At 45.3% G+C, this 23,128-nt stretch overlaps 1 protein-coding gene across 7 annotated transcripts in view; it reads left to right on the top strand.

The window, feature by feature from the left end:
* Positions 1–6,966: 6,966 nt before the first annotated feature.
* Positions 6,967–23,128, top strand: part of ATM (Serine/Threonine-kinase ATM-like protein) — a 317,444-nt gene continuing 301,282 nt past the window's right edge. For 5 of the 7 annotated variants that reach the window (XM_086772522.1, XM_086772521.1, XM_086772520.1 and 2 more), the window contains exons 1-2: positions 6,969–7,176; positions 7,284–7,392. In XM_086772522.1, coding sequence (XP_086628648.1) covers positions 7,108–7,176; positions 7,284–7,392 — 178 coding nt within the window. In that variant the 5' untranslated portion in view covers positions 6,969–7,107. Of the gene's footprint in view, positions 7,177–7,283; positions 7,393–23,128 lie in introns of all 7 variants that reach the window. The other 2 variants (XR_015261774.1, XM_086772523.1) reach the window with 1 other exon arrangement.

Raw genomic sequence — 23,128 nt, 5'->3', positions numbered from 1 at the left:
GGATGTATTTCATATGTGCATATTCTTGATAAAGCGAGAACTTTAAAGTCATGGAAATGCATCTTCATTGATTATACTTTGGAGAAGAAAGGTTATAGATGTTATAACCCTACCACTTGTGAGATGCGGTAGAGATGTTGTTTTTTATGAGATGAGAGTACCTGGTATCCACCACTGAAGGCAATTGAAGATGTAGATGTAAGAAGTAATGATGATGTCCCACATGTAGAGCAACAATAATAGGTGCATATTGAAGCTAGAGAAACCTCTAGTAGGAATCATAGGTGCTTATCTATCAGTAGGTCACTCTTATATGGATGGTGATTCTAGTGGCTTTGAATAGAGCCTTTATAAGGGGCTTAACATTCCGTAATAAGTGGTGGTTAGTCTCAATACATGGAGAACCAAGGTTGTTTTAAGGACACTCGACAGTGATCTAGGTGTACACACCTCTACTCGGGTTAGATACTCTATTGATAAGTTGAGATATGATGGTTATATAGCCCATCACTATATTTACATGGTTAAAGAAATATAGGAGATAAAGCTCACTTATTTTACGTAGGCACTTGGAAATAAAAAATGGGAAGATGCCATGGATGAGAAGAGAGCAGCATTGGATACAAATGCAACATCAAAATTAGTGCCTTTGTCTAAGGATAAGAAGGTAATTATACATAAGTGGGTGTAAATGGTCAAGCATAAAAAAGAAGGATCTATGAATAGTTATAAGGCAAGACTGGTTGCCAAGGGTTATGACCAGACATATGGAATTAACTATAAGGAGACATTCATCCCAATTGCAAGAGTGTCAATTGTGAGAGCTCTCATCGCGGCAAAGGGTTGGTCTTTACATCAAATGGATGTAAATAATGCGTTTTACAAGTTTACATAACGCAGCTACCAAGTTAAGAGAGCAATGCACATTTAGATTTTGTGTCAAGATGCTTTTGAAGTAGAAGTTTGAGATGAAAGATTTGGGTGAGCTGGAGTATTTTCTTGTTGGTATAGACATGGTGAGATTATCTGATGGCATTTTGTTATTTTATAGAGACAATATAGCTATTCAAGTAAAGTATGATAGGTTGTAAGCCTATTTTAGTGCCATTAGAACACTTTCATAAATATGGGTGGAGCTTCTTGAGGACTCCACTATGTATAGGCACATAATGGATAACTTAATCTATATGACCATCACTAGGACTTAAGCTATACTATTGGACATGTGAGTTAGTTTATAGAAATTTGCACTTGGATGTGGCTAGACGGATTCTCAGTCCATTGTTAATTATGCAATTTTCTAATAAGAGGTGAGAGATATAGCTACATGGGTACACGGATGTTGATTGGGCTAGTAGTGTCTCAGACAGGAGTGCTACTTCTCTTTTAAACATTCCTTATAATCCTTGCCCTAGCTTATATACTTCACATTGTATATGGTCAAAGGCCTACCATTATAACAAAAGCTAATCCATATGAGGCTTATGTATCCCTATGGGAATCCTTAGGATGTTGAGGTAACATTGTGTGGCCTAACCTACAAGCATACATTTGCTTTTATTAACTTTGGAAGGCCCACCAATTACGATGCAAGATTGGGAAGACCATTCATATGCCAGTTGTTGATGATTTATGACTGGGGTTATGATGTCATTTACCTCTGTCATAGAGAGAACCTAAAATACCATTCATGTCCAATTGTTGATGATTCACAATTGGGGTTATGATGTTATTTACCTCTTTCAAGAGGGAAATAACATTAAGGTGAACCTGAAAGTAAGAAGTCACTAGAATGACTATCGATTACTTGGGGTTATGATGTTATTTACCTCTTTCAAGAGGGAAATACCATTAAGGTGAACCTAAAAGTAAGAAGTCACCAGAATGACTATCGATTACTTGGGGTTAGATGTGATTGTTGCTTGCTCGGATTTAATACATATGCACCACTTTAGTAGTGGACAAAGCGGCAAAAGATGTGAGTCATAAGGATAAGCTTCCCTAAAGGGGAGAAAAACTGGCTACACTTGCTAGCCACGATAGACGTAACATAGTTTTGTGATGAAAATGATTCTAATAAGGACTGTGCTTCCAAAATCAAAGAGATTGACGAATCAAAAATGGAAAAAAAGACATACTAGCATATAGCCTGGCAAAAAGAACGTGGACTCTCGTATCAATTATGCTAGTAGGCAACTCAATGATCCTGAGAAGAATTATACTACTACAGAGAGGGAAGGCTTAGCAATTATCTTTTTGGAGTGAATTAATTTATATTTTTTATAGATAATTAAGCTTTTCTCTGCCTTATGAACAAACCATGTGCCATAGGGCAAATCACTCGGTGGTTATTACTTCTTCTTGAGTTTGATATCATGGTGTTAATTTGCAAAGGAATGTTGCATGTTAAAGCTGATCACTTATCTAGAATTTCCAATGGGACGGGACCAACTGGGGTCGAGGACGATCTTCTAGATGCATCCCTATTTCAAATAAATTTAGTGCCAAGGTTGAGTTATGAGAATATGGAATATTTGGGTAATGGACCTCCCTTAGATGAGACCATGTCCCTAAGGAAACGTAAGTTAGCGAAGAAAGTAGCCCCGTAAACCCTCATTTCAAGATAACTCTACAAAAGAGGGAAAGATGATATCAGACATCATAGCAAAAAAGTCATATATGCAGGACTATGGTGTGGCCGACGGTCTTCAATGATGTGATGTAATATGTTGAACATTGTGATGTGAGTGCTAGTGCTTTAGCATTCCCCAATAAAATGGCACAACATTGTGTTGTGAGTGCTAATGCTTCACCATTCCCCAACAAAAGGCCCCAATAAAAGGATAGATAGCCTTTACAACCAATCATATATGTAAGACCATTCGCTAAATGGGACATTGCTAGAAGCATGCAAGCATGAGACATCATTGTGATGGCTACTACTATCGACTCTGTGACCAAGTGGGTTGAGGCTAAGGCCACAGTGAAAGCGGATGCGAGAACGATCGCCAAGTTCATTTATGAGCACATTGTTGGGATTGTACACCAAATATCCCTAGTCTTTATGTGTGTAAGGGTCATATGGTCTAAGATTACTTTTATCATTGTAAAAGTAACTTAGTTTTTACTAAGGAATCTCTACTTTTGCAAGCGGTTAAGAAGATGTTAATTAGCCCACCAAGAATCATGGGGAGAGAATCACGGACCTAGAATCATGGGTAAGAAGATGCTAATCAGCCCGGTTTGCATAGTACTGTGGATTAGGAAGAACCCTTAAATAGACATGTATGGACTTGGAGAGAGGCACAACCATTCGAAAGATGAAAATCTGAAGATAGCAAGAATCATGGGGAGAGAATCACAGACCTAGAATCATGGAGAGCGAATGGTGGAGTGTGGAGAGTGAATGGTGAAGTGTGGATAGATTCTAGGGGTTCAAACTTAAGTAGGCATAAGGCTCTACATCACTTGGTCATTCGTCAAGCACAAGAGCATCATTTGCATCCTCCAAGTGGGGCCATTTTTCTACACATCAAAGAGAATCGATTTCATTTCAAAGTCATTTAAAATACCTTCCTCTTCTTAATCTTCCAATGCCAAGTACATCAAGCATATAAAAACCAAGGAACAAATCAAAAAGGCCAAGTCCACCAAAGAAACAAAACCATACTACTATCATTATGCTAGGGCAATGGGATTGAGTGATTGTCTTAGTACCAATATGCATTTGTATGAAGAAGACTGTTTTGGAATGGATGATTGAGCTTATGTATTGATTTCAAACCAAGCTTTTGTAAAAAAATAAACACCACCTTTGAGCTATAAGCCAAGCAATAAGACCTGGCTCAATGGGTTCTAAGGATTACATTGATAAGTTTGACGGGAAAGGCTTTCACACTTGGCAAACCAAGGTGAAGTTTATAATAATGAAGAAGGTACTCTAGAACATAGCCAATGGGAGAGATAAGAAGCCAACAAACTGGGGGGGGGGGGGGGGGGATGAAACTCTATGGCTCACAAAGAATAAAAAAGCATTTGCAATTACAGTTCTCGGTTTGAGAGACACATACATACATCACATCACTGAGAATAAGAGTGCACATAAGGCATGGGATACCCTTGACATGACTTTTGGGACAATAGGGAAACATTCAAAGATAGGATTGAAAATCCAATTTTATGAGCTTAAAATGAAAACATCTAATAGCCTCGCAAAGCATATTAATTACATGAAAAGTCTTATGGCTCAACTTGTAGCTATAGGTGCTTCAGTAGAGATGAAGAAAATGACATCTCACGTGAGGCCAACTATGTTGCTAATGATTGGGCTTTCTAAAGAAGCCTAGGACCATGACCCTCATCTTTGACTACCCCATAGCATGGACTCTCACATATGCCTTTGTGTATACTAGGAGGCAATAGACTATCTTCAAACCCATAGCCTTGTACCTAGGATAATTGACCACTAGGTAATGGGATATTTGTTGAGGTGGGATTTGTTAGGATTATACACCAAATATCCCTAGTCTTTATGTGTGTAAGGTTCCTATGGTCTAAGGTTACTTTCATCATTTTTGTAAAAGAAACTTAGTTATTATTGAGGAATCTCTACTTTTGCAAAAGTGGCTAAGAAGATGCCAATCAGTCCACCAAGAATCATGGGGAGAGAATTAGGGACCTAGAATCATGGAGAGTGAATGGTGAGTGTGGAGAGATTTTGGGAAGAGAAACAGTGAGTGATTTGAGAAGATGCTTTTGGCTCCCTATGCCTTGTATTCAACCTATATAAGAGGCACCCCATTATGAATAAAGTAATTGTTATACCTCCTCTGACGATCCACAAGTTTGATTAAGCTCCCTAATCCCTTTACCATTGCTAATCATGCTTATATGCTTGTTTGATCCACCATGATTTGTGAAGCTCTTTCAAGATTTTAACTCCTCTAATCCCTTTACCATTGCTAATCATGCTTATACACTTGTTTGATCCACCATGATTTGTGAAGCTCTTTGAAGATTTTAACTCCTCTAATCCATTTTGATAATACACATCATCAATAGATTCAGATGTCCTTTAGACCTGATGGCGACCAAGAAACCAGTTTCGTAAGTACATGGTAGGGTTTCTCTTAAAAGAACTAATGGTAATACATCACAAGTCTTCCCACACTACCCACAAACAAATGGTTAGGTTGAGAACACTAAAGGTCCTATGAATTGTGCTTACAAATGGATAGGCTAAGAGCACTAATTGTGCTTACAAATGGATAGGCTAAGAGCACTAAAGGTCCTATGCACTATGCTTACAAAGACAGTCAATGCATTAAGGACGGATTGGGAGCAAAAGCTCTCATCCACATTATGGGCTTATAGAACTGCCTACAGAATGTTGAATGGGACTACTCCATATAACCTAGTATACGGAGTTGATGCTATACTCTCAGTAGAGTTTATGATCCCAATGTTGAGGGTAGCAAAGCAAATGAAATGGATAGGCAACAGCTTGATGAAGCAAGGGTACACTCAGTGGTGGGCATGTATGCTAAGAAAAAAAGACAAAAAAAGATGGTTCGATGCCAACATCAAATCCAAGAGGTTCAAGGGAGTGGACCTGGTCCTATTTTATGACCTTAAGGAAACAGTCAAGATAGAGGGATTCCTCAATGGGAGTAAACTTAGAAAAAGTAATGTGGGCGGCTATTCTACAAAAAACTTCGAGCCATTCACAAGGCTGAAGAAAGGTGAAAACATGAGGTTGAGATGAAGAGACAAGCCCAATAAGACGCTAAAACCCAGGTATAAAAACAAAAGCAAAGGAGAGATATTATACCTATCCACATGGCTAAAATGTAAAACAATCATGAGGAAGGAAGAGGTCAAACCCGCAAGGCTTTGTCTAGATTTCCTCCGTAAACACACAAATAATAACCAAAATTTCTTTATTGGATATAGGAGCAGGAATAAACTTAATGTCATATGAGACTTGGGTCTCAATAATAAAATCTACGCTTGATCCTACTTGATCTCTTGTATAAACTGCCTCAGGCCTACAATGAATGTAAAGGGATGATAAAGCTTCAGTTCCACATATATTCTTACCCCATGCATGGTAGTTTCTATGTTATGACTACAGGTACGATGCCAGAAGAGATCATCCTTGAAAGGGGATGGATAGCCAAACATGATTGAATTTGTGGAGAGTATAGTGGAGAAGGTGGAGAGAATTATGGATGACTTGGTGGGCATCCTTTTCGGACCATCAATGATGTCATGAGCTTTGTATCTTGAGCCTATAAATTGAGGCCCTCTCTAATGGAAAATCATGTGGCTTATGCTTCACGCAAGGTTTTTATTCTATCCTAATTATGTCTTAATTAAGTTGTTAATTATGCTCAAGCCATGGTGCTTATTTACTTTGATCCACCCATCTATATCCTCTCACCTTTGGAAGCCGAATCCCCTGGCACTGATGTGTCTTTGTGTATAAGACCAAGTCTCTCCCTCTAAATGTCTCCTGCATCTGTCCTCAAGGCGCCATTGCAGTTCCAAACCGCAATCTCTAGCTTGGTCTCATAGGTCTCGCACCGTCATTGGGCACGAAACTCGGTGATGATCACCTCCCCATCTCTGTACACCCATGCATGTCTATTGTTTGCGTGTGTTTTAAGAGCAGGCCAAAACCAGTCGAAGGGAGGGGTCTAAGTTTGCTTTACTTTTTTTTTTTTTTGTAATGCGAGATTTTTAATTTGTACCAAGCAGTGTCCTTACGGATGAGAGCTGCAAGTAAGAATCGATCACAAGACCTTACCCCAAACACACACACGCGAAGTAAGACTCGATCATTCACGAGACCTTACCCCAAACACACACACGCTTCACCAATTGCTCTGGTAAGTTTGCTTTACTTCAAATAGTAGTCTTATACGGGGGTTTGAATGTAAAAAAAATGGACATCAACAAGGCAAGGGACACACTCTAGGCAGTTCGCATCAACAAGAACCCAAAGAAAAGAGCAACACAAAAGGTCGTATTGGAAAAACCCATCACCCCCCCCCATACGAGCATGCACATGGTGCTCTAAAAGGGTCTGTGAGTGTATTACGAGCTATGGCGACAGTGGAAGAGGTAGAGATTCTCATCAGCAAGCTCCTCTCAGACAAGGCCAAACTGCGAGAGGTACGAAATCTCTCTCTTCTGCTGTCCAAAGAAAACACTTTGCCTTTCGATGATCGCTGCTAAACCAGGTCTATTTCTTCTCTTTTTTCGTTCTCTTTGTTTCGCAGGAAGGTGTCAAAGAACTGTCGAGCTACCTTGATGCTTCTGGAGGTGTGAGCTTATGCCCTTTGCTTGATCGGCAAACTGCTCTCTTCAGCCATCCGGATAAACTACTTTGTAAGTTTTGGCATAACCTCATCATGCCATATAGTTTAACCATACTTTTCTGATTAATCTTCTTAATCATGCCAAGGTTTTAACTATAATCATGCCAAGAATTCAACCATGTTTTTTTTTTTTTTTTTTTGTTTAAACTACTTAATCGTGTCAAGAGATGTTCAAGAGTTCAATTATGCTTTTCCGTTTTAACCTATGACAAAAAGGACTATGCTTATGGCAATCATTGATGGTTCGATTGTCCGAAGCGACCCAATAACCGTCTGAATTCCAACATGGGACCCTCTACTTCAGAAGAAAGATCTCAAAATTCTTCTAAAGGGAAACGTGCCATGGTGCAACCTCTTCATGCACAAGCTACAGCTATTACTTCCACTGTTCACGAACAATCTGCCATGCTAGAGATAATTTCAAAAGATAGATATAATCAGTTTATTGATGCAGAACATTGCTCAAGTGTTGAAGATAACATGACTATGAAATTGTTACAATGGTTCAAGATGTTTCTATGCAGGACAAGACAATAGGATTTTCCGCACTGGCTCTAGAAATTTTTAGATTCATTATACAAAGATGAAGATTTGACAAAGCTTGACTTGATTGAAGACACAAAGATGACACATGTAGTTGTTCAAAGTGCATCAAAAGGACTTTCTTTGCAATGCTCACAAACAGTCTTATCCAGTATGCAAATGGATACCGTTCTCGACACTAATGAACAAGTTTTACACTTACCTCAAATTCTTGTAGAAAACTATGTCATAATGGAATTATTATGTGACATGGTGATTCAAGGAGTAACTTCATACCTCTTCGTGAAGACTTTCAAAAAACAAAAGATATATGACTATTCAATATAAAGTTCAACAAAAGACATTGGATTTTGATCAAAGACCGAAGAAATAATTCCATGACTTGACATTTTGATCAAGAAGATACAACAACAATCACTTATATAACCCTAGATCTTCTTTTAAGTGGAAGGCAATGTCACGATTTGTGACTAATCTCTCTTAATCTCGTTTATTACAGCCTAATCTTGATTATTAGTGGAGAGACACTGTTCAAGGGCCCAATGAGGTGATAGCCCAAGTGGCGAAGGTGTTTGCCTAGGACCAGGAGCACCTGGGTTCAAAACCCCACAAGGTGGCATCACCTATGAGCGGATAAAATGCACGTAAGGGCGGTGGAAAATGGTAACTATGGAAGGATCTTGGACCTAAGGCTAGTCGGAAAAAAAAAGGACACTGTTCAAGGGTTGTATCCCATCGCAAGGGTTTATGAAGAGGCATGTCCTATCCGAAGGATATGACCCTTTGCCCTAAAGACACAACTCTTTCTCTAAAGACATAACTCTTTGATCAAGAGCCACACTCCTGCTTTTGGGATGTGACTCTTGACTTGTACCTCTTCGGGCTCTATTTAATAAGGCTTCTATGATCCAGCCCTAAGGTTGATTATGGAACACCTGTAGATGCTTAATGAAATGATTAGATAAAGAAAAGAGAGAGAGAGAGAGATTGCTGTTGGTATTCAATATATTACTATGTTACAAAAAGATTAATGAAATGATTAGACATAGAAGAGAGTGTCACCAATTGGCCGACCATTTGGTCCATCTCCAGTTTTTGTGTCTCGTTCACTTGAGGCCAGGCCGGTGTCTCATGTGAAGAGGCCAGTATTTTTGCTTGACATGGACGGGAGCCAGATTGGTGCCACCCGTGTATGACCTGGATTGTGTTCTATCCATGGGATTGTCACGCCATGGAAGAGCCAGTATTTGTGCCGTGTCTTGCCTATGGGACTGTCACTCCATAGGGAGGCTCGTCATAGTGATGACAGGGGGACGGCGAGACGCCCACGTGGGACGTGGGAACGCCGTCCCGATTAACTGCAGTTGCGGGACGGAGGTGGGACGGCCCAGGGGACGGGACGGACATGACGTGACAAGGGGATGGGCGTCCCCGCCCGGGGGGACGGCGGGACGTTGTCAGCCGGGGACGGGGGGACGTCTGCAACGGCGCAACGGCTACAAAAATCGAGCCGTTTTTTTTTCGGGTAACGGTTACTAGCCGTTGGCGGCTGGCCGTTTGAGAGTTTGAGAGAGAGAGAGAGAGAGAGCGAGAGAGAGAGAGAGAGAGAGAGCTGCCATATGCTATATAATGGGCTTATGCTACTCCTCTTCTACTCATTGCTCAAGCCTTCCAAGTTCCAACTTCCAAGACTTGAGTACCTCTAGGCTCTCCACCATCTCCCTCTCCTACTCAAGCTTTCCTCTCCACTATCTCCCTCTCCTACTCCACCACCTTCCTCTCCACCCTCTCCTACTCCACCACCTTCCTCTCCACCCTCTCCTACTAGACTACTTCAATCTTCTCAATCTTCCCTCTACCTCTTCTCCTACTCTACCCTCTAAGCTCTCTCCACCCTCTTCTACTAGACTACTACTAAGTTACTAACTATTCATGGCATCCTCTTCTCATGCGGGCGGTAGGAGTAGAACGGATGGGTGGTCATGGTGGGATGAGGTCAACTTCGAGTCTCCTACTCATGCGGGGGGTGCACGTCCATGGACATGCAAGCTTTGCCCATATAAGCGTGTGGGTGGGGCCAATAGGGTGAGGGCCCATTTGTTGCATGATCCCGGTCATGAGGTGAAATTTTGTGAGCGGGTCACACCGGAGATAAGAAAGGAGCTTCTTGCAAAGCTTGCCGCCCATCAAGCTTTGAATGCAAGCCAAAGGGTGCGTGGAGTGGATCCCAACACTTATGTCACTCCAACCCAAACATCAGGTTCTACATCGGGTGGTGGTGCATCTTCATTTACCCCTCTACCACGTCCTCCTCGTGGCACTACTCGTGGCTTCACACAAGCCGCCTTCTCAATGCTGCAACCTAGTCCACCCTCTCTCTCTCGTCGGCAAAGTACTCTTGAGGGGAGTTGGGATCCCAAAAAGAAGGAGGAGGTTGATGCTGCGGTGGCCCGCTTCTTTTTCATGACCACATTGCTTTTCGTGTGGCACGGTACGTATTTCATTCACATGATTTCATCATCATGTCTCACGAGTCACGATTCACGGGTCACCATTTTGCCATTCTAATTACTTATCCTCTTTTTTTTTGAAATGATAAATAGGTCCGACTACTTCAAAACGATGGTGAAGAAGATTGGCGAGTACGGTCCTCACTACACACCTCCATCCTCCGAAACCTTGGGGACCACTATGCTTGACAAGGAGAAACGCCTTGTTGAGCAAGCGGCGGCAAACACAAAGAGACAATGGGCTCGCAATGGAGTCTCTTTGATTGCAGACGGATGGAGTGACACGCGGAAAAGGTCTATCCATGGCCTTGTGGCATACTCACGGGGGGAGATGTACTTTGTCTCCTCACATGATGCTTCAGGGACGGGAAAGAGTGCGGATGTACTTGCTGCTGAGTGGAGTAGTGCTGTCGAGATTATCGGCCCCGAATGTGTGATCGGTTTCGTCACGGATGGTGAGGCGACAAATAGAGCTATTCTTGAGAGTATGTATCCTCAAATCACCGTCTCTTTTTGCATGGCACATTGTCTCAATAATCTTTTGAAAGATATTGGGAAATTGTCATGGATTGAATCGGTGATTGATGATGCATGTGCAATTGTGACCTTCATCAACAATCACACATACCTTCGATCCGAGTTTGGGAAGAGGTCCACAAAGGTCCTTCTCAAGTACTCGAACACTTGCTTTGCATACAACTTTCTTATGTTGCATTGCTTGAAGGATTGTCAGGGTGCCATGCGGCAACTATTCATCAGTGATGAGTTTTGCTCCTCATCTTTTGCACGTACACAGGTAGGGATTTCATGCAAGAAAAAGGTCGACGATGCTGATTTTTGGGAGGACCTCAAGCGCACTGACGCCATGGTGCATCCCATTGTCCACTTGCTCAGGATTGTTGATGCTATGCAGCCATGCATCGGCAAAGTATATGAAGCCATGGACCAGATGATAGAGAGTCTTGAGAAGCTTGAGCCAGACGTAGATAGATATGAGGAGATCCACTCGCTTTGTGTGGCGAGATGGAGCTCATATTCCTCTCCTTTACATGCAGCTGCTTTTATGGCGGACCCAGAATTTCAGGGAAAAGGGCAGGAGGGTGATAAAGAGGTGAGCAACGGTTGGAGACTCATCTTGGATCGCCTCACGCCGGATGCAGAAATCAGGCGCAAAATTAGAGACCAGCTCTCTAATTACAGGGCATTTCAAGGCTCATATGGATGTGCAGATGCGCGGCAGGACAGATTCAAGGTTGGTGCAGCATTATGGTGGGAGGACTTCGGATCAGATGGACCAGAGCTACAACAGTTGGCGATCCGGATCTTGAGCCAGTCCGTTAGCTCTTCTTGCCTAGAGCAATTATGGTCCTCCTACAGTCACATTTCATCAAAGAAAAGAAATCGGCTTGGGGTGGAAAGAGTTAATGATCTTGTCTTCATTAGCGCAAACTTGCGCATGCTTGGCAAGAGTGCAAGATGCAATGCCGATACTTTTACACAGTGGGAGATGGAACAAGAGGAGGCAGCTACAACTATTGCACAGGAGGGTGGGACAGATGGTTCTCCTCATGAGCCTTCATCGGATGACACAATCCCCATCCACACTTCACGCACTCATGATCATGAGGCTAGCACCTCTCTTATTGGGAGCGCAGAGTATGAGAGCGAGTGACTTATATTTTGTATTGCCTAGGCCCCAACATCTTTTGAGTATATCTATTTAATGTTATCAACTTTAAAGTCTTTCTTTTCCGACTTTGCAAGTCTTGACTCTTGACTCTTGCACCTCGTAGCGTAATTTAATTTTAAATGTAATGTGTATCATGATTCATAACTTTTGGAGTTAGAAAGCTTGTTGTTATTGATTGATTAATCTTGATTCTTTACTCCTCTAAAATTAACAATTTTGAGTGCCGTCTCCACCCCCCGTCCCCGTCCCCGTTCCCGTCCCCGGTCCCCGGTCCCCGTCCCCTGGTAACTATGAGGCTCGTGCCTGGAACTGTGTCTTACCTATGGGGCTGTCACTCCATAGGAAGACCAAGATTTATGTTTTACGTCGTGCCATTTTTGTGCCCGACAGATATTTTGTACTTGTTCCATGAACGGGAGATATGTCCATGATACTATTTGCACATGCACTCATGTTCTGCATGTTTGAAACTGTTTTCGCATGACTTGTATTTTTGTGTTTGCCTGTTTGACGTGTCACTTACTGAGCGGGGACACCTGCCAGTGAGTCGTGAAGTTTGCTCTGTCTTCTAACAAGTTTTGTTGCGTGTGAACAGGTGGTAAGTGTATTGCACATGTTGGTTTAATACTTTATTCTTTAACCTTTCATTTTATAAGGTTATATGTTCACATTCACTTAAAAGTGGGCACCCACTTAGGGGCCAAGGTGTTGCGTGTGAACAGGTGGTAAGTGTATTGCACATGTTGGTTTAATACTTTATTCTTTAACCTTTCATTTTATAAGGTTATATGTTCACATTCACTTAAAAGTGGGCACCCACTTTGGGCACCCACTTAGGGGCCAAGGTGGGGGAGCCACACTTAACTTGTGTGTGTGTGGGGGTGGGTGCATGGTCACCTACCCACACCACCATGGAGCTGGCCGCCCACATGCAAACATGTGGAGCCAGCCAGCTCAAATAGTTTACTCCACTCCAACCTTTACAAAAAGAAGCTACCACCTCCATCGTGGGGACACGGGCGATCGTTTCCACCATCTATCCGGCGACCATCTCTTGCGCTGCTCCTCTGCAGGCAACTGGCTGCCAATTCCAGCAAGCTGCGCATGTTGCCACCCCTAGCAGACTGCGCTGCTACTCTACTGGCGGCTGCGCGCCTGTTCTCCAGCCAGCTGCGTTTTTGCCCTTAGGCGGCTGCACTATAGGTTGCTGCGCAGCCTACCACAGCAGCCGGCTCTGTGTCCATCACCAACAGGCTGTGTGTTCATCTCCAACAGGCTTTGCTCTGCAGCCAGGCGCCTACCACAGCAGGCGGTGTGTTCATCTCCAACAGGCCGTGCTCTGCAGCCAGGCGCCTACCACAGCAGGCGGCTGTGTGTCCATCAGCAGTAGGCGGCCTTTCTCCTCAGGCTGCACTCCATCCTCCATATAGGCTGTGCAGACTGCACTGCTGCTCTTCACAGGCGGTTGTCCATCTCATGCAGGCAGCACTCCTATCCATCAGGCGGCTGTTTCCCCATCCTCTCAGGCGGCTGTGCTCCTAGCAAGTGTTTGCACCTGTTTACCAGCCTGCTGCCCACTCTTGCGCCGACGGCCGTGTGCCATCCTCCAGCAGGCGGCTGCCTACTCAGCATAGCGGCTGTGCGCTCCATCACCAACAAGGCTGCTGTGCTCTGCATACTGGTGGCAGCTGTACCTTGCATATAAGCGGCTCCCGCTTCTTCTCCCTCAGGCGGCTGTACCTTCTGTACGTGGCTGTTGTTCCTTCAGTTGACGGCTGTGCTTCTGCAGAGCCAGGCTGCTGTGTCTTGGTGTCCTCCACTAGTAGCTGCACACAGACAGACACATCCGGGTATTGGTTTTCCATCTGCAATCTACAAGTAAGTGAATTTCAGATTTAAGTAAAGAACTTTGTGATAAATCTGGTGAGGAATTCTCTCTACGGCAACACCCGTTCGGTGCCGAGTAGTCCAAGCTCTTGGAGAACCACGGTCCAAAGGTGCTGAGATCGGGAGAGCCAGGCATTAGTACGGGAGCGCCTGTTTGTGCGTGGTCCTGGAACACCAGTGGGGCGCTCTCCGCGGAGTCCAGTGAAAGCACAGGACCGTAGAGACTTGACCACGCAAGTGGTCGTTCTACTTCGAACATCGACTTCGAGCCTTTTGTTTGGTAGTGTATTCATTTGTATATGGACTCATCTGGTTCTTTGAACCCATGGAGCATTGTATTTGTTAAATACTCCCAATTCCCACTTGACGGGATTGGTTTGAGAGAGAGAGAGAGATGGCTGTTGGTATTCAATAGATTACTATGTTACAAAAAGATATGACTTTATAACTTCATGAGGCCTTTGGCTTGCCCAAAAGGTGGCTATTACACTTCTACTACCTACATCATGACCTAATCCCAAAGAGGGAAGAGATGCTTTGTACAAATGATGCCTAACACTTATATAGGCTTAAATATGTTGGTTGGCCAGATGGTACTATTGTCGGCCTATATTTGTCCACGACAAGGAAAATCATCTTTGAGTGCCGACTTTCACACGTGTGGGATTTGATGCTGCCGACAAGCAAATACACCATCCTTGGTGGGGCCCTACAGAGGGTATTTGGGACCCAATTGGGTGTACTGTGTCGTTATTGTAGTACATCAGTGTATGCATCACCTAGCGGGCAGTCTCCCTTTTCTATTTTGGATGATGACATTTGGGAGTTCTCCAGGGATGGTGACATCATTCTCTTGGGAGACTTCAATGCCAGGACCGCCCATAGCCAGACAGTATTTTATGATACCTCAGAGGAGATGTTGAGGGAGCTTGATGTTAGGGATATGGGCCTATCTAGACTCTCACAGGATGAGGAACATACAGTGTATGGGCGGTATTTGATAGACATGGGGACTGCACATGGATTGGCCATCCTGAATGGCCTACAGAGATTCCCAACATCGGGCGGTTTCACTAGCTTTCCACATCGGCATGGTGCTAGTACAGTGGACTATGTTATGGCTCAGCCCAGTCTCATTCCCTCTTTTCAGGATTTTATGGTAGGCACTAGGCCGGTTGGAATAGCAGTGGATCATGCTATCTTGTCCTTCACTCTCACATTTCAGTTCAGCACCGCTCCATTGGGACAGGTCTCCACACACACTCGTTATACCTTTACGAGGGAGACTGACACCGTATACACGGATGAGATATACAGACGCCTATGTGCCGAGGAGCCGGGACGGCCATTAGATGAGCTCACTCAGATATTGATAGAGACGCTTCATGCTGCAGCATCAGAGGCATATCCCCATAGTCAGCCTACACGGAGACGATCTGGGAACATGCCCCAGAACAGTTGGTATGATGAGGAGTGCAGAGAGATGAGGATCAGATTACAGAGAGAGGTGCTCATGGGTGTTACCACTCACAGACAGTCACGGATTACCTTCCGGCACCTAGTGCGACGGAAGAAGAGGGCTTATCTTGCTCAGTTAGAGAGGGATTTGTACCAGTTGTTTATGAGTCAGGACTCAGGCGAGGCATGGAGACTATTCCATGAGCATTCACCATCACCAGCCATTACCTCCACAGAGATTTGGGGTGAGTATGCAGCATCCCTGTACACAGCACCAGGACAGCCGCCCCTGCCAGACCCATCGGAGCCATGCCCAGAGACGTGTGCTTTCTTTACTGCTGAGATGGTAAGGAAAGCTATTGACAGGATGAGGACTGGGAGAGCATATGATCATGATGGTTTGGTAGCAGAGCACTTTATTCATGCCAGAGATATGCTTGCAGAGCTTATTGCTATGATGTTTAACCGAGCCATGTGTGAGGGTTTTCCTGAGACTTGGAATATGTCCACGATTGTGCCTATCTTCAAGTCAGGGGATCCCATGCTTCCTGGGAATTATCGTACCATCATGATTGGTCACACATTGGCTAGATTATATGCATCTATTCTTGAGCAGGAGTTGAGTAGATGGGCAGAGAGAGAGGGCATACGTGCATCAGGGCAGGCAGGGTTCAGGAGAGGTTTCTCCACTCTTGACCATATCTTGACACTCAGAGCTATTATTGAGGAGGGCAGATTATATGGCAGGAGGATTTATTGTTGCTTTGTGGATTTCCGCAAAGCTTTTGACACAGTACCGAGAGCCAGACTGATGCGCAGACTACAGGAGATGGGAGTGCCCACAGAGCTGATTTGGGGAATCATGGCTTTATACAGGACAGTTGTGGGGCAGGTACGTACTACCCAGGGTATATCTGAGATGGTTCACTCCACTATTGGGGTGAAACAGGGCTGCCCCCTTTCCCCTACCTTATTTGGGATGTATGTGGATGAGGTTTCGGACTATGTAGAGCGGGAGGGTGACAGAGGAGCACAGCTAGCAGGGACATGGATTCCGCTGTTATTGTATGCTGATGATATTGTGCTGATCTCAGATTCTCCAGAGGGGATGCAGCGTCATTTGGATGCATTGCACATGTTTGCAGAGGACAGTGGATTGTCTGTTAACCTTGGTAAAACCAAGGTGATGGTGTTTAACACCACAGCACAGTGGGTTAGGAGGTCAATGCCCACCTTTACATATGGTCAGGAGACAGTGGAGTATACAGATGCATATACTTACCTTGGTGTGGTTTTTAGTGGCCCACTATTTTCCTTGAGGAGAGCAGCGGAAACCAGATTGACCAGAGCTTATGCAGCATTGGGGAGACTAGAGAGGATGTGTTCGCAGGTTCAGTTTCAGGAACCTCGAACAAAGCTGTGGCTCTTTGACACTTTGGTCACTTCAGCCATGCTGTATGGAGTGGAGATATGGGGACCCTCAGTGGATCACCACAGCCGAGCTGGTAGCACTGATGGATGGAGACGTATGGAGAGGTCCTTGGTTTCTATGATTTCCCGGATGATTAGGGCCAAGGCCTCCGTACCACATGATATTATCCGTGCAGAGATGGCTGCCCCCCCATTGGTAGTAGAGGCACTCACTCGATCAGTCTCCTTTATACATAGCACTTGGGCTCTCCCTAGAGACAGATATGCTCGCTTAGCCCTGGAGTCTTCACGACAGTTGGCATCACAGGGAGACGGATCATGTTGGTATGCACAGATGACAGCTTGGTTCCAACTGCATGGCTTTAGTATGGACAGGCTACCTCCATTTCAGTACTCCCTGGATGCACCCTCCCTCTCTCTCACACGGGCAGAGATTACCAGACTTATCAGGCAAGACTTGACTCAGCTGGACACTAGGAGGACATGGATACAGCCGACACACGAGCTTGGTACGAAGATGGCTTTCTATAGAGATCATCTTCTCCAGCTCACGGAGGATGGGTTTGTGATTAGACCCAGCTACATGGATACTCATCTTTCTCATGGGGTACGGTGTGCTATTGGTCAGATGCGCACATCCTCACACCAGCTAGAGATTGAGACTGGCAGATTCAGAGGAGTACCAGCTGAGGCCAGGATTTGTCAGCTATGCCAGATGGAGCCAGAGACAGAGTTACATTACATATGTCACTGTCCAGTATATTATGAGATACGAGGCCGTTTTCACTGCCTGTTCAGAGAGGGCTTTGGACCACTTTCTAGAGTCATGAGATACCAGGATCAGAGATGCCTCGGATTGTACTTGCTGGAGCTGCGTAGACATAGAGAGGGTCTCCTGAGAGGGAGGGGATCAGAGAGGGAGAGACACCTACAGAGGCAGATTACAGACTTCTTTCGACCAGAGATTGAGCAGTCAGGTCAGCAGGCATTGCAGCTAGCCCCAGAGTACAGCCGCACCAGAGGTACACTGATTGATCGGGCTATAGAGCTGGGGCGGTCCAGGCGCCCCAAGATGAGAGGCCCATCTCGACACCGGCGGAGACTACAACAGAGGATCAGGATCATACTAGCACGGCATGGGAGACGTCCAGTCAGAGTACTCACCATGGAGGACATTGAGGATATCCGCCATCGACCGATGAGAGACATCTTTGGATAGTGATGTGTATGATGCTTACCTTTGTTGCTGGAGTTTTCCTCCTAGATGTTATCCATTAGGCGTTCCTGGTACCGTACTTTTCCTCATAGTTGTTTCAGTTTCAGTTAGTTGTTTAGTTGTTTTTAGCTTTCCTTACACAGACATTGTATCAGATCCACCAATTGTTGTAACCTTTTTGGTCTCATAGGTCATTTTGGCCTTTTGAAGACGTTAATATATCATTTCATTTCATTTCATTTCTCTCTCTCTCTCTCTCTCTCTCTCTCTCTCTCTCTCTCTCGCTTAGCCCTAGAGTCTTCACGACAGTTGGCATCACAGGGAGATGGATCATGTTGGTATGCACAGATGACAGCTTGGTTCCAGTTGCATGGCTTTAGTATGGACAGGCTACCTCCATTTCAGTACTCCCTGGATGCACCCTCCCTCTCTCTCACACGGGCAGAGATTACCAGACTTATCAGGCAGGACTTGATTCAGCTGGACACTAGGAGGACATGGATACAGCCGACACAGGAGCTTGGTACGAAGATGGCTTTCTATAGAGATCATCTTCTCCAGCTCACGCAGGATGGGTTTGTGATTAGACCCAGCTACATGGATACTCATCTTTCTCATGGGGTACGGTGTGCTATTGGTCAGATGCGCACATCCTCACACCAGCTAGAGATTGAGACTGGCAGATTCAGAGGAGTACCAGCTGAGGCCAGGATTTGTCAGCTGTGCCAGATGGAGCCAGAGACAGAGTTACATTACATATGTCACTGTCCAGTATATTATGAGATACGAGGCCGTTTTCACTGCCTGTTTAGAGAGGGTTTCGGACCACTTTCTAGAGTCATGAGATACCAGGATCAGAGATGCCTCGGATTATACTTGCTGGAGCTTCGTAGACATAGAGAGGGTCTCTTGAGAGGGAGGGGATCAGAGAGGGGGAGACACTTACAGAGGCAGATTACAGACTTCTTTCGACCAGAGATTGAGCAGTCAGGCCAGCAGGCATTGCAGCTAGCCCTAGAGTATAGCCGCACTAGAGGTACACTGATTGATCGGGCTATAGAGCTGGGGCGGTCCAGGCGCCCCAAGATGAGAGGCCCATCTCGACACCGGTGGAGACTACAACAGAGGATGAGGACCATACTAGCACGGCATGGGAGACGTCCAGTGAGAGTACTCACCATGGAGGACATTGAGGATATCCGCCATCGACCGATGAGAGACATCTTTGGATAGTGATGTGTATGATGCTTACCTTTGTTGCTGGAGTTTTCCTCCCAGATGTTATCCATTAGGAGCTCCTAGTACCATACTTTTCCTCATAGTTGTTTCAGTTTCAGTTAGTTGTTTAGTTGTTTTTAGCTTTCTTTACACAGACATTGTATCAGATCCACCTATTGTTGTAACCTTTTTGGTCTCATAGGTCATTTTGGCCTTCTGAAGACGTTAATATATCATTTCATTTCATTTCATTTCTCTCATGTCACAGCAGCCCATGAGGGATGTATTAGGGTGATATGAGAGCTCTCTGCTCATGTACCTAGATTAGATTTTAAAGTTCTAGATTTTTGTTATCTTTCTTTATTACTATTTTGTATCCAGAATTATGTACCTCATGGATATGATGTAACCTTTTGGTCTCATAGGTCATTTTCTTTCTTCTTTCTCTCTCTCTCTCTCTCTCTCTTCGCCTCAAGCTGCAGTTGCGGTGTGCGCATCCTTTCTCTCACTTCGCCCCAAGCTGCAGCTGCGCATCCTTTCTCTCTCTTCGCCCTTTCTCTCTGTTCGCCTCTCTCGCTTCGCCCCTAGCTGTAGATGCGCATCCTTTCTCTCTCTTCGCCTCTCTCTCTTCACCCCAGCTGTAGCTGCGCATCCTTTCTCTCTCTTCGCCCCAAGCTGCAGCTGTGCATCCTTTCTCTGTCTTCGGCTCCCTTTCCCCACCCGCCCTTGCTCAGGCCCCCAAGGCAGCAACAAAGCTACTTGCCTCCCCACTTGCAGCCCGCCATCTATGGGGGCCACCAGCTGAGGACCAAAATCAGACTAGAAGGGGGACCCCTTCAGTCCAACATGGACAGCTCGCCGCAACAAGGACTAGAGGTGAGAAGGAGAGGAAATACAACTCAATTTGGGCGAGCACACAGAAGATCGGCGACCCCCATATCAAAACATGCCTGACCACCATGAGAGAAGTATGCAAAATGCAGGATACAGACATTGAGCACCTACAAAAGAAGCTTGGGGAGAACAAGGATAGTGATGACCTTAGGCATGAGTTGCGTGCCTCCATGCAAGAGGAGATGGATAGGTGGAAGGCAAACATGCAGGCATACATGGCAACTCAGCTAAGCAAGATGCAGGAGGAAATGGTCCAAATGTTGGACGCAAAAACTAGCCACCACACCTCACTAATCACGGAGCTGGAGGCCCGAGTCGCCACCCTTAAAGTGGAAAACGAGACCTTGAGGGCACGTACTCAATTCGATTAAGGAGAAATTCAACTATCCCTCAATGATGAGCTGAATACACTTAGAGAGCAAATGAAGACCCTCCAGGAACAAGAGGAGAAGAAGGCAAACGAGGCAACCACATGGGCCGAGGTGATTAAGAAGACACAGAAACAAGTGGAAGAAGCGGGCAGCTGGATTGAGGTTGCCAAGAAGGAACGGAACCCACCATCATCCCCAAACATCATCAATGACACACTCAAAGAGGAGAAAAGAAGGAAGATTAGGGCATTGATTGTGAGAGTGGTGGGATGGAAGGAAGGAGCCTCGCTGAAAGAGGACGCCATAGCACTATGCAGAAAGCTGGAAATCGCTGATATCCCCTTCGTCGAGGCATGGAGGGTGGGCAAAGACACCACCAAGGAACGTGCACTCATCCTCAAGTTTGCGGGGTTGGAGGCGAGGCAAGCATTCCTTACCAAAAGGCATGCACTAAACGGAGAAAAGACTTACCTCGACGACGATCTCACACTAGCACAGGTGGCACACAGGAGGGAGTGCATGCCACACATCTTGGATGCATGGAAGGCAGGGAAATGGGCAGTGTACAGAGATGGGAGGGTGATCATCACCGAGCGACGTGCCCAATGACGGTGTGAGACCTATGGGACCAAGCTAGAGATTGCGGTTTGGAACTGCAATGGCGCCTTGAGGACAGATGTAGGTCTGTTCGAGGAGACATTTAGATGGAGAGACTTGGTCTTATACACAAAGACACATCAGTGCCAAGGGAGTCGGCTTCCAAAGGTGAGAGGATACATATGGGAGTCTGTTCACCGCCCCTTTACTGGTTCACATGTTTAACAGGGCTTTATGTGAGGGCTTCCTTGTCAGCTGGTCATCGAATACTATTGTACCTATCTTGAAAGTAGGTGACCCCATGGATCCCAACAACTACAGGACTATCATGATTGGTCACACCTTGGCCAAGATTTATGGTTCGATTTTGGAGCATGAGCTTAGTAGATGGTTCGAGGAGTAGAGACTCAGAGCACCGGGGCAGGCAGGCTTCAGGAGAGGGCACTCCACACTAGATCATATCTTTACACCACGGGGGATCATTGAGAAGGGGAGAGCTCATGGGCATCGGATATACTGCTGCATTGTGGATTTCCGCAATGCTTTTGATACCGTCCCACGGGCCAGACTGATGAGGAGATGACAGGATATGGGAGTGCTAGCAGAGATGCTCTGGGGGATCATAACACTGTATGAGTTAGTTTGATAGGCAGAGTACGGCTCCAGGAGGTGACTCAGAGATCATACACAGCACTATCGGGATGAAGCAGGGCTGCCCCTTGTCTCCTACTCTATTTGGTCTATACATTGACGAGATCTCGGAGTACATAGACGGATAGGGAGGACCAGGAGCACATTTGGCAGGAGTCCTGATACCAATCCTCTTTTATGCAGATGATATTGTTCTTATTTCTGATTCACCAGAGGGGCTGCAGAGGCATTTGGATGCATTACGGGCCTTTTGCGAGGACCGGGACCTCACTGTGAACCTTGGAAAGACCAAGGTCATGATCTTTAACACCTCCTCACAGTGGATAAGTAGATCTGCAATACAGTTTACATACAGTGGAGAGCCTGTGGAGTATGTTACCTCATATGTATACCTTGGGATCACTTTTGCTGGACCTCAGTTCTTGATGCGGAAGGCGGCCGAAGCTAGATTGATGAGGGGATATGCAGCCCTTGGCTCGCTAGAGAGGCAATGCTCACAGATATAGTTTTAGGAGCCGAGGACGAAGCTTTGGCTATTTAATACTAGTTACACTTGCACTACTGAGACAGAGGAGAGGCCGGCCCCGAGACAGATATAGAGGAGGTATATGATGGGTGGAAGCAGATGGAGAGGCCCCTAGTGGCGATGATCTCACGCATGATTAAGAGTAAGCCATCAGTGCCACATGAGATTGTGCGGGCAGAGATGGGGGCTGCACCGATAGTGACAGAGGCTCTATTCTAGACAGTGACATACTGGCAGGCTATGGGAGCTTCCACTTGATAGATACCCCTGGGTAGCTGTCATGTGCAAAGGTTTTGCCCATGGACATGTCCTGAAGCTAGTCCTGAAGGGGCAGCCAGAAAAAGAGATTAGAACCAAGGATTTCGGAGCATGAAGTGCAGATTTGGCAAGTGTTGGACTAGGAGAAGGACAAGGAAGACCTGTCGGCTGCACAGTGAACTGTCGGCTGCAAGAGCAGGTCGGATCTGCGTTTTCCAGAATTATGTCCAGTCGGCTGGCCGACCAGCAGTCGGCCAGCACTCTAGTTGTCCAAGAGCCTATATAAAGGCACTAGTGCTCATAGTTAGAGTCATTCACTCCCCCTTTGGGTGTGGGTCTAGACTAGGACTATAATAGGTATTTTACTACCTTTTCACGGCAGTCCATGGCTGTAAGGATTATGTACCTTTTTGTACCATATGAAGATACTGAATTTCCAGCCATCTCTCTCTCTTCTCTCTCTTCTGTCTGCGTTTTCTGCATCAGCATGTTCTAA

The sequence above is a fragment of the Cibotium barometz genome, chromosome 32, assembly GCF_041138505.1.
Source record: "Cibotium barometz isolate CiBa-2024 chromosome 32, ASM4113850v1, whole genome shotgun sequence".
In the NCBI taxonomy this organism is placed as follows: Eukaryota; Viridiplantae; Streptophyta; class Polypodiopsida; order Cyatheales; family Cibotiaceae; genus Cibotium; species Cibotium barometz.
This window is presented reverse-complemented; position numbering and strand designations above follow the sequence as displayed.